The sequence below is a fragment of the Pygocentrus nattereri genome, chromosome 4, assembly GCF_015220715.1.
Source record: "Pygocentrus nattereri isolate fPygNat1 chromosome 4, fPygNat1.pri, whole genome shotgun sequence".
In the NCBI taxonomy this organism is placed as follows: Eukaryota; Metazoa; Chordata; class Actinopteri; order Characiformes; family Serrasalmidae; genus Pygocentrus; species Pygocentrus nattereri.
This window is the reverse complement of record NC_051214.1, coordinates 44681574-44693958: the sequence shown is the minus strand read 5'-3', so window position 1 is coordinate 44693958 and position 12385 is coordinate 44681574. Positions and strand designations below refer to the sequence as shown.

General features: G+C 40.1%; 1 protein-coding gene across 2 annotated transcripts in view; it reads left to right on the top strand.

The window, feature by feature from the left end:
- cnksr3 (cnksr family member 3) overlaps positions 1–12385 on the top strand; it is a 50226-nt gene that overhangs the window by 14536 nt on the left and 23305 nt on the right. For both annotated transcript variants that reach the window (XM_017695721.2, XM_017695722.2), the window contains exons 2-4: positions 4047–4210; positions 9684–9886; positions 10647–10734. In XM_017695721.2, the coding sequence (XP_017551210.2) occupies positions 4047–4210; positions 9684–9886; positions 10647–10734 (455 nt within the window). The remainder of the gene's footprint in view (positions 1–4046; positions 4211–9683; positions 9887–10646; positions 10735–12385) is intronic.

Below are 12385 nucleotides of genomic sequence, written 5' to 3'. Positions count from 1 at the left end.
TGCAGTTTTACAGGAAAGTGTCCTGCTATAGAACTGCCATTACTTTCCATTTCTAACAACTTACTAAAACCTAATCTAAAAAGCCTAAAGCCTAAAAATTCTATAGTCACTGACGTATCTAGAACTTCCAGAAGACCTAGAGTGATATTTTTCACATGAAATTCATCCCACTCACTGAAAAACAAAAAATATGATTGTTACTATCTAATTATGTTGGTAGTTCATCTAACAAATAAGGCCTTCTGTCTAGCTCCTGAAGGACTACACAATGGAAGAGCTTGCTTGGATGTATCTACCTAGATACAACAAAAGTCTGATTGGACATTTTTTGGACACTCTTTTATTTATGAAAGAATTTTGTTATGTAATGTATACTTGCATAATTTAAATACAACAAGCCTGATGATTAATAAAAAATACAGACATATATTGTTAGTTCCAATAAATTTGACTTAGAAGGCCTTGGGGGTTCCCCACAGCGTGTTATGTAGCCAACAGCAGCATCTTTTCTCCGCTGTGTGATTGATGGTAACATATGCTAAGCACTCTGTGTTAATGGTTAATGTGGCTTACTCCCTGCTCTTTGAGCGGTTTGATCTGTGTGACATCACATCGGAAGAACTGTTCTCAAACAGACAGCACTGATGCTGAGACATATTTCCACATTTTCTCATGCCCATGCTCAGGCTTTGAAGTGCGTTCCAAGCCGGTGAGTCCATCCAAGCTAGGTGGTGCTTGGAACACACTTGGGTTTTGCTTTCACCCTTTTCTCTTGGGAAAGTACAGCCGTGTTTTGTGGAATGACCGGTCATTTCATTAAAGTGCTGGTTACTCAGTTACTTTGTTTCAGCATTGAGAGTATATTTTACATGCTAATTCAAGTGCTGGAAATCAAAGACTGCATGCTACCTGCCTTTTGTGAAGCTAATGCACCTTAAATAAACTTGAAGTAGACCAGTGAGACATTTGAGCTCCACTGGAAATACTACAATTTATAGATGTATTGCAAAAGCATTGCAGAAACACCCACCACCCCACCACCACACACACCCCACCACCACACACACACTCTCTTTCTCGGTTTCAAAATAGAGCAGAGGCAGTGAGTGGTATGCTGGTTCTAATGGTTCTATTGCCTCAGTCTTTCTCTTTCTGTGGAGGGAGAATGCAGCTGTTGTCCCTTTGGGTGAAAGAGGGGTTGCCATGCTTGGCAGCGTTTGACCTTTGCCCCCTCTCTCTCTGTCCCTTTGATTTAGAGAAATAGAGTCTACCCCCCACAAAGAGGCTCTATTCACTCCACTGTCACTACAGCAGCACACACAAAGATGCATGGAGCCCCCCCCCCCACCATAAACACAGCATACAGTTAAAAATAACCTCAACACTTTCTCTGAGCTCCTCAGCTCAGTGTCTTTAGTTTGTGTGTTTACAATGGGCTTAATTGGGAAGCACTGTAACTGTTAATGTTAAGGGGACGTTCTAAATTTCCACATAATTAAATGACTAGGCTGTAAATAAAGTCAATCAGAGTGGTTTGGTGTGAGATGCTTCATTCTAGAGAAACTTACAGTCAGAATTGTTCATAGTGGTAGTGATAGGAACCAGATGTCTGCCTCTAAAAGCTCCCTCCCGGACAGTTATTAGAGGATATTGTAACTGGTAATTCTGAAATATGCGTTCGGCCTTTAAATTGTGGTGTAAGGCAAAGTCACCCCCCATTTAGCGTCTTTGATGGATTGTGTAGTGAATAAAATGTTATATTTGTCTTGATTTGACTTATAGTCATGGTGACCCCTGGTTCCTATCACTACCACTGCAAAAAAGTCTGCATATTTCTCTACGGTGAACCATTTCACTTGAAGAAAAAATGGTACTTCACTTTTAAATTGTGAATGTTGAATGCAAAACATTAATTATACATACATTCAACATTTAACATATGTTTGTTAAGGTTCGTTATTCGATGAATACAGTGTAGTTTCAATGTAAACAGTCACATTTCTCCTTCTATTATCTAGACTATTAGATATAAAGGTTCTTAGCAAACAATGTAAATATACCCTCAAACGGTACAGCAGTAGTTTTGAGGTTCACCTGTGTACCTAAAATAAGTTTTTCCCAGTGAAGTATGTATTTGTACATTTTTATAACCTAATGTTTAAAACAGAATATAATAAATAAAAATAGAGATGGGGCGTGTGGAGAAAATATAATTTAACTGGATTATGGTACAATTACATTCCCAGACTAAATTTACTGATACCACCCCAGTGACAAGAGGGGTACTGCCCCAGTGACAGTTTAGTACCTTTATTTCTGTGTATAAATGATGCTAGAATAACAATCCTACATGCTTAATAATGTGGAGTAATGTGGAGAATGTGTTGTTTATGGTGCCATACAGCACCAAAAATGATTCGTGATTGAAAATGTTTGATGTCGTAACAGTAGCAGAACCCTTTTTGGTACTATATGGAACCATGTACAATGCATTCTCCGCCAATCTGAAGAAAACTTTCACCATGCAAAGAATCATTTAAGCATGCAGATGTTTCTTGGAATGCATGTGGTTCAATATAGAACCACTATCTTTACTAAAAACCCATGAAGAACCCTCTTTTTTCTGAGTGTAGATATAATCCACACTGTACAGAACAATTTGAACGTGACGATGTTTAAGATTACATTCGTCACATTCTAGCCATCAAATAAATGTTGCTCGCTAAGAGTCATTAGCAATTTAATGTGAAGGCAGATTAGCCGAAATGGGCTTGTAAAAGATGCATCTGCTTGGGAAACACAAACGCCATGTGTCGCCCTGCCAGACAAACAGTGTGGTGTTAAAAAGCTGCATTTTGAAAAGCTGCAGTTGCTGTTTCTGCACCTTTAGAGCAACTTAGCAAGCAGCTGCTAACCCCCTGAGATAGAAGCAAAGCACAAGAGGGCTGAAGAAAAGACTGAGCTGTATGTGTTTTGGGTATGTACGTGTGAATGATCTCATAAGTGTGAACTACACTGACGTTTGTCTGAGTTTTAGACAGGCACCTGGACCAGGAGCCTCCAAAATGTTTCAGGAAGGAGCTCATCTTTACAAAGCAGGACTTTAGCAGTGGACAAGATAAAGAGGAACTTCATTATTATTATTATTATTTTTTTAAGTTTTGGCCTAAAACACATTTTAAACACTTTCGTCAAAGACGTCAAGTGTTTTAGAGCAAGGGAAACTTTTTTCCTTCCTTATCGGATTTTCCACTATTTCAACATCAACATTACATATAAAAACTCAGAAGACACATGTAGGTTCACTGGTAGTTTTGGACAGTAAATAAAATGTCTGTAATTGTGTCCCTTGGGTCCTGTCACCACCACTGTAAAGATATCAGTCATCACGTTTCCCTACAATGAACCATTTCACACCAAACCACTCCGAATGGCTTTGTTTACATTTCAAAGACTGGACTATGCTGAAATGAAAAGTTGATGGAAATCCCCTTTGAATTACTGGTGGAATTCTCCTTTAAGCCTAAACTCAAGCTTATCCAATAGGAGAAAACACAAAAAAGTGAACCAAAAATGTAAAAATTAAAAAATAAATAAAATGCAGTAATGCATTCATGTGTGCATCGTTTCCACGTGAATACAAAATATTACATGAACACAGTTATTGCTAAAAGTGTTTGAAATACAACTGCAATGATGCAGTGCATTTTGTTTATGTGCAAACAAGATACACTTTTAAATTAAATGCTTTTTAAATTACTTTTCATTGTTTTGTATTGGACAGTCTTTACTTTAGGTTTAAGTTATTCAGCTTTACAGTAGTTGATCTTTTCCAAAATAGAAGCAGAATGTATTATAGTATATTATGTCTCGTATGGGCTGCTTTGTTAAACACTCTGAGGTTCTGAGCAAATATCCTTTATTGACTCAGCGTTCTAGTGTTTGTTCTAACACTAAAACGTTGTGAAAATAAGCGAGCCCCTCAGCACTCTCACTGAAAGCGTCTCTCTGCGGGACTTCTTTCTTTCTCTCACTCTCTGTCTCAGGACTGGACGATAGTCTCCAGCAATACATCCCGAACTTTGAGAAGGAGAAGATAGACGGTGAGCAGCTGCTGAAGATTTCTCACCAAGACCTGGAGGAGCTGGCTGTGAGCCGCATCGGGCATCAGGAGCTCATCCTGGAGGCTGTAGACCTGCTCTGTGCCTTGGTCAGTACTGGAACCCTGCGGATAACCCTGCGGATAATAATGTGGAAATATTCCTAAGCAAGCTAAAGTTATATCATGTAGCTCCTGTAGACTGCTGATCACCAAGCCACAAATTAATGTACACTGGGCACATACCCATTTAGTTAGCTGGCTAACTAGTTTGCCCCACTTAGATGTGATCTGACAAGCAAATGTGGACATTATGAAGGCTGAGTTTAAGAGATGACTGCATTTATGAAATGTTTGGAGAAAATGAATAAATGGTCTACGTTTTAGGACACATTAGCTTGTCTCTAGAATAGCAAAGGGTACCACCTGTAATCCACAGCCATACATAGAAGTGGCACTACAGTGGGCATCCTCTCTTTCTCCTCAGCCTGGCTCTCCTCTTCCTGCTAAAAGAAACAGCATAGACCAGTATGAATTCCATGTGGGACTAAGCTGGTTTATGCCTGTTTATGCAGACCTAGTACTGGTCTAGTGCCAGTTTGTGTGAGCAGGTCATATATATATATATATATATATGAAACACATATATGAAAATGATTGAACCTTAAGTTTTCCAGTCAAACATGATTTGTCTTTATTTTGTCATTTTGTCTCCAGAAAACTGTGGAGAAAATGTGGTAGAACTGTTTTTCTTTTAAGTCCAAACATAGAACTCCTAGAACTTCCTAGAACACATTTGTCTTCACATGTCGCCCACTGGAAGCTGGTGATGACTTACCCTTCGCTAAAGCAAAATTCGACCAATTTACATACAGTCCATCAACCAAGACGTGTTTGTTGTCTGAAGTTTGCTTCTTTAGCATGCTGGTTTGGAGCTGGTTTAGCTTCCCAGCATACCAGCACCAAAACACAACATATCGCTGCTGTTGGAAGAAAACCTTGTTTTTCAATTTTTGACATAATTTGAAAATAAGGGATCAAAAGAAATGGCCCAAATTGACAGGGAAACATGTCTGGTTCCATTGATTTACAGAGAAAGCAAAGTAGTCTTTTTCCTTCCCCTGTAAAGTTGTCATTCTGGAGAAACAAAGTTTTCTTCCAACAACAGTGATGTGCTGGTTTTGGTGGTAATCGGCTGGCCTGTGCTGGTTTTTCTAGTAGAGTAGTTCTGCACTGGAGCTGCAAAAATAACAGCCAACAACTAATGGAAACTTTAATCTCTCATAGACTTCCTAATGTAGTTTCACTGTTATCTATTAATACTAATAAAGTACTCTGTGCAGCTAACAGTAGTAGCAGCCACCGTAAAGCCTAAATTCTGTCCATAATTTTGTCCATTTTAATGCCATACAGTGTTGCAAACTGCATAAGCAAGTCCATTTGAGAATACTAAACAACTCAAAACAGCTTTATGTCCAGTATAGGGTGGAGGCGGGCAGCAAAGAGGAAAGCAGGGATTTCCCAGGAAGTCCGATCAGCTGCCTCTCTTTCTATCATTCTGTTTTCCTGCCTTTGCCTTGGACCTCCTCAGTCTGGGGCCTGCTAGCAGGGGTTCAGTGTCTTCTCTTACTTTAGGATTTATGATACTTTGAACATGTCTAAAGGACCAGAGGAGTTCTCCAGCTGTAAAGAAACCACCTGCACTGAGCATAATGTTATAGTCCACACAGGAGGCTCTGTGTTTGTGTGTGTATGTGTGCAGCTAGCAAGCCTTGAGTACAAGCAGTGCTGAGCTAAAACACTCAGTCAGTGTTTGCTGCTGCTTTGTCCTGATTCTCTATGCAGTATGAATAGGGCCTGATGAGCACTTAGGGGAACCTTAGCTGATTAGCTGGAGTTATCAGTTCCTGCTATCTATTGTAGAGCTATGCTGAATGGACCCAGTACTGATGGACCACTGTGCTTGATACTGTGAATCTGCAGGAGTGGCAGTGTTTACTAGGCATGGGTGACATCAGAAGACACTGCTGTTTACAATAGCTCTTGAATTTAGGTGTGCTAGTAGAGAAGTATGAATCCAGTATGAGGCACCATTGGAGCTAGATTAGTTTTACTAGTTACTAGTTTTTACTAGCTGTGTCTTTTAAGTTTTGTTATGGTGTTACGGTGAGGTGTCTAATATTAGTGAGAGTGGCACATTCAGCCAATTATACATGATCTTTCACATCACAATTATTACAGTCAGTCTGTAAAAACTACGCACACTGCACATTCACACTGGATCAGACTGTAAAAACTACACACTGCACATTCATACTGGATCAGACTGTAACAACTGCGCACACACTGCACATTCACACTGGATCAGACTGTAACAACTACACACACTGCACATTCATACTGGATCAGACTGTAACAACTGCGCACACACTGCACATTCACACTGGATCAGACTGTAACAACTACACACACTGCACATTCACACTGGATTTTAACCACTCTATATGTAAGTGAGTCTTGTAATCAATCATATTTTTTGTGTGATGTCAGCATCTTGACCAATTAAAGTCCAGTTGAGTGATTCTGTAGGTTTTCTAAATTAAAGTATTACACAGGCCAATGCCAAAGTTATCAGTGCCTGGGAGTCCTAGAGAGCATAATTGTCCACTCTCTGTGGCTGGGTAGGGTGGCCCTCCCTCTCCCCTCATCTCTCAGCATGGTACTAGCCAACACCGTCCTGCCGGTTAGCTGATGTTGCAGAATAGGCAGTTAACATTCTCCTCCAAGCATGCTGAGCTTTTCAATGTCATTGTGTTAGCAGCAGTCAGAAAAGATCAGAATCAGAATACTTCACTGATCCCAGAGGGAAATTGCAGTTATTACAGTTGCAACGATTTATGTAAAAGAATAAACACTTTAATAATTTAAAACAAAAAAGAGAAATGTTCAATATGTACATGAGATTTAAATTATTATGAATGCAGTAAAGTGGCAGTGGCTGTGATAATAAATATGAAATATACTGTATAAAGCAGTTCAAATTATTGCACCTCTGAGTTATTGCACACATAATTTAAAAATGTAATTAAATGTAATTATTATTATTACACAAATGAACAGTACAATTTGGTATTGAGTAATGCACAGATGAACCATAGTATCACACATTGAGGGAGGAGTTATAGAGTTTGATGGCCACAGGCAAGAATGACTTCCTGTGGTGACGCTCTGTGGTGCATTTCGGTAGAATGAGTCTTGCACTGAATGAGCTCCTGTGTCTCATTAAGATGCAGCAGTGCATCACACAATACTAGGAATTTGTGCAAAACATGCAGAACTAATATACAGTGGCCTCCCCTGAATTTCTATTACGTGGAGTAGACATTGTATTTTTCCCCATAAACTTTCTTACATTTCCCTGAGGCCTCTTTAAGAGTCTGTAATGTCTGTGCGGCTAAAGGCACATGGTAGAGGCTCGGAGGAAATGAACAGGGTACAGTAATATGGAGCTGGAATAGACATTACATGCTCAGTGTAGAGCTGGTGAGGGGAATGAGGCTGCTGCAGGAATGTTCTGGAAGATATCTCCTGGAGAGCAGGAAACAGATGTGACCCACCCACCTGTCAGAAAACCCCCCGCCCTGCTCATACATTTATACACAGTGTGCAAAAGCAGGAAAACGTGTCATGCCATTGTTCCCACAGTTTCCGTCCGTTGGAGTCGGGTGTATTGTTCAGTGCTGTTCATGTGAGAGTTAGTGGCCAGTCTCTGTTCTGCTACAGTTGCTGACTATAACTTCATTGCTAATTTAAAATATACTTTTTTTTTGTCTAGCCACTCCTACTTGTTTACAGCAGCTATTCCCATGTAGCAAATTTCTAGCTGACTGTAGACTGAAATAATTATTTCTTATTGCAACCATAGACTAAAATAATTCTATCTGATACCGTCCAATGACTAACAGAATTTTGCCTGATCCTGGCTGAAGTTCTGCTTGACCTTGATAATAGATCAGCAAAAATTCTGCCTGATCTCATCCACAGACTGAAAAAATTCTGCCTTATCCTAACTGCAGACTGACAAAACTTTGTCTGATCCTGATCATAGACTGACCAAATTCTGTCTAATCCCAACTGTGGACTGAAAAAATTCTGCCTGATCCCAACCATAGACGTAAAATCTTGCCTTATCCTTACTGTAGACTGATAAAGCTCTGCCTGATCCCAACCACAGTCTGAAAATGTCCTGCCTTCTCCTGGCTGTAAACTGACAAAGCTCTGCCTTGTCCTGACTGTAGACTGGCAAAGCTCTGCCTGATCCTAACTGTAGACCAACAAAACTTTGCCTGATCTCGACCACAGACTAAGTTCTGCCTTCTCCTGGCTGTAGACTGACAAAGCTCTGCCTTCTCCTGACTGTAGACTGACAAAGCTCTGCCTGATCCTGACCATAGACCAACAAAACTCTGTCTGATCGTGACCATAGAATGACCAAATTCTGTCTAATCCCAACTGTGGAAGCTGTACCTGATCCCAACCATAGACCAACAAAGTTCTGCCTAGATTGAAAAAGCTCTTCCCGATCCCAACCATAAACTGACCAAATTCTGTCTAATCCTGACTGTGGACTGAAAAAATTCTGCCTGTTCCCAACCATAGACTGACAAAGTACTGCCTTATCCTGACTGTAGAATATAAAAGCTCTGCCTTCTCCTGACTAGACTGACAAAGCTCTACCTGATCCTGACTGTAGACCAATAAAACTTTGAATGATCTTGACTACACACTGACAAAGTCCTGCCTTCTCCTGACTGTAGACTGGCAAAACTCTCTCTGATTCCTACCATATACTGATCAAATTCTGCCTAATTCCAAGTGTGGAAGCTGTACCTGATCCCAACCATAGACTGACAAAGTTCTGCCTAGATTGAAAAAGCTCTTCCCGATCCCAATCATAGACTGACCAAATTCTGTCTAATCCCGACTGTGGACTGAAAAAATTCTGTTCCCAACCGTAGTCTACCAAAGTCACTATAGACTAAGAAAGCCCTGCCTGATTCCATCTATAGACTAAGCAAGTTGTAAAAAAAGTAAATAAAATTGCAAAAAATCTAAATAAAAGGACTTTAAACAGAATAAAGATGAAAAGGCATAAATCATGTGTCTGTTGAGGCCAAAGTCTTGCCCCTGGTGGGTCTGTTCTGACTTCTCTCATGCTGTCTATCAGGAGGTATTTGATCAGTCTTGAGGAGGTGGCATTCTTCTGAAGTCAGGTGATAGCTGTGCATCTGCCTGGTCTGATGGCTGGACCAATGGAATGTGGCGAGGTTTTTAGCTGCAGGGTCGTGAGAATGACCTGCGGCTCAGTCTGCTGTCACACGCTGTTACTGCCCAGAGAGTGTGTTTGCTTTAGTCTGCTAATGCACATTGGAGTGGAAGATATGCTAAAGTGAAAGAAAGGATTTAGACGTTGATAAGTCAGGAATGTGTGAAGGTGCTGATAGTGGTACAATTAGACCAATATTAGTCATTAATGTGTTTGATTTTACTGTAATAATTGATAGTTGTTGTTGTTTTTTTGCAGAATTATGGGGTGGAGACTGATAACCTGAAGACCTTGGTTGGCCGGATGAGAGCAGCATCTTATAACCTACATAACTGCACTTCAGAGAGAAGGAAAAACCCCTCATATGATAGCAGCAGTTCCAGCAAACCACCCAATGAGTTCCTCACAGCAGTGGTGGAGCTTATAGGAGCAGCAAAGAGCATGCTGGCCTGGCTGGACAGGTACATAAAACATACATTCGGATTTTGACCAAGGCCTCTTTGAGTACTTTTTCAGTGCACTCGCTTGGGGAAGGGTTCTACTGCATGTTGATTGAAATTTCCACCAGAGAGGTCTCCAAATTTACTAATTTACTAAAAACACCACTTTTTCTGTGTTTATGGATATTATTTGGGTGGTGGACCATACTCAACCTGGTTAACACCAATCCTGAGGTCAGAAAATAACGTTTACTGAATGTTTGAAGCTGTGCATTGTGGACAGCACAAAAGATTCAAATGTGCTATTGTACACCTGTATAATGGACCAATAAGGTAGAGGTTTCCAATAAAGTGGCCAGTGAATGGAAGAATATTGTAGGGGTTTCTAATAAAGTTGACAGAGATGTTTTATTCTAGGAAAAGCACATAACATTTGAAAAGGGCATTAGACATGATTTTAGTCTCTTTTCAGGTGCGTTTCCATGGAAGTATCTAGTTCCCTGTGATCTAAGCCTTTTTTCAGCTGTTTGAGTTGTTTCAGCCTTCGTTTTGTGCTTCCTATCCAGTCAAAACACTCTCTCTCCATTTCAAAACAGTCTTTTAAAGTGAAGTAATGCAGATGTTTGGCTGACATACGGACTGTTCCATCATATATGCTACACTACTTGCTTGGGCTTGAGACGACACATTCCAAAAGCAGAAGCTCAGACTGGAATTCCTGTCTGCGGTGTAGAGAGGGCATTCTGACTTAACCACACTTTCTCTCTCCTCCTTCTGTCAGGACTCCTCTGACAGGCATCACTGACTTCACCTCCACCAAGAACAGGATCATTCAGCTGTGTCTGGAGCTCACCACTACTGTACAGAAGGTCTGGAGCCTGCACTGTTTTCATATCCTCCAGAGACACCTTCACTCCAAACCATTAAATTAACATGAACCTGCTTTCTGAATATCACTCATTATGATTCTGTATACTGATTTGTGCTTATTGGGGTCTGTCTCACAAAGCAGGACCTCCTGCTTAGCCAGCTAATTTTAAACTTAGTTTGATCTAACCCTGAATTTTCATTCTCACAATGGTAGATTGCCAGGCTACCATGGCAACATATACTGCATGCCTAACCTGGTTAACTCTTGTTTGGTGTTGATGTTGTTGTTACTCAGTGGTCTGGTGGACCTGCCACATTATTGTTTTTTAAATCAATACAGCCATAACCATTCATTTAAAAATACCTGATGTTCAAACTATCACAAGTGGTCTGCTTAGGGTTCTCCTTTAGCAGCTGTAGCCAGTCAGCAGTCTGTCCATGCACACAAACAAACACACACACACACACACACACACATACACACACACACACACACACACACACACACTATCAGCAGACCATATATGAGGAGAACAGAGTGAAGGGATGCAGCACCTCCACGCTTTAATATCCCGCGGGGTCACCCCGACATCACATGTGTAATATAAGTGTGTAGGGGCTTTACAGTGTGAAGTCATTGAAAATTTGTTCTTCACAGAAGAGGAGCAAAGGCCAAGGAATCTGAGGTTGAAATAATAATAAATTGCATCATTTCTCTTTTGGTAAACACTGAAAATGGGTTCCACAGACCTGAACACTATACAAGGGTTAAGTTCAGATTCCAGATAATAACCAACTCTTGGTCCATTCAGATATCGTTGCTTTTGGAATAAAACTTAGTATTAAAAAATGGTAACCTCTCAGGAGAGGGAAAAACATTTGTAACTTATAAAGGAAATTAAAGTAAAACTCATTTTTATAAACATTTACCACAAGGCACAGGGTAACAGGACACAGAAATTAAGACAATGATAGATAGAGAGTGAGCTTTGCGCTACAGTGATATTATGAATAATATAATGCATTTACTCAGTCTCAAACTGTGACTATTACAGCTAGGCCTTCAATATGGGCCATGAATGTCCAAACTCGATCAAAAAATGTAAATGATAATGTTAAGTAAGGATTCTAGTCATTTATTAGCACTAAGCTAATGGTGATTCACATAAACCCTATCTAACATACATTACATTACTATCTAACACACCTACATTAAACAGTGCAACAGTTACGTCCTGGTGCATTAATGCCCCAGAAGTGCTGCAGTGTCAATTCATCCTCTAAATGTTGCAGTTCAAACATTGTGTTTCACCCAACACGTAACCTTATAGGAACATTATTTGAAATGATAAATTTCCCTGCAACATTATTGGAACTTGTAGGTGACGTTAGCCAAAGTTATGGGAACATTCCCTGCTAGCAGGGTTGTACATTTTGTAGAGACCAAAAATAATTTTTTTCCATGCACAGTTTTCATTAGTCATCTTTTAGCCCAGTGTTTCCCAGTGCTGGTGCCAAAGTATCCCCTGCCCTGCTCCTTTGTATGTTTCCACCATGCCTGATCCAGCTAATCAGCTAATTTACAAGCTCTTACTAAATTGAAATGTAGGAATGGAATGAAAACACAAAAAATGTTCAAAAAAAAAGATT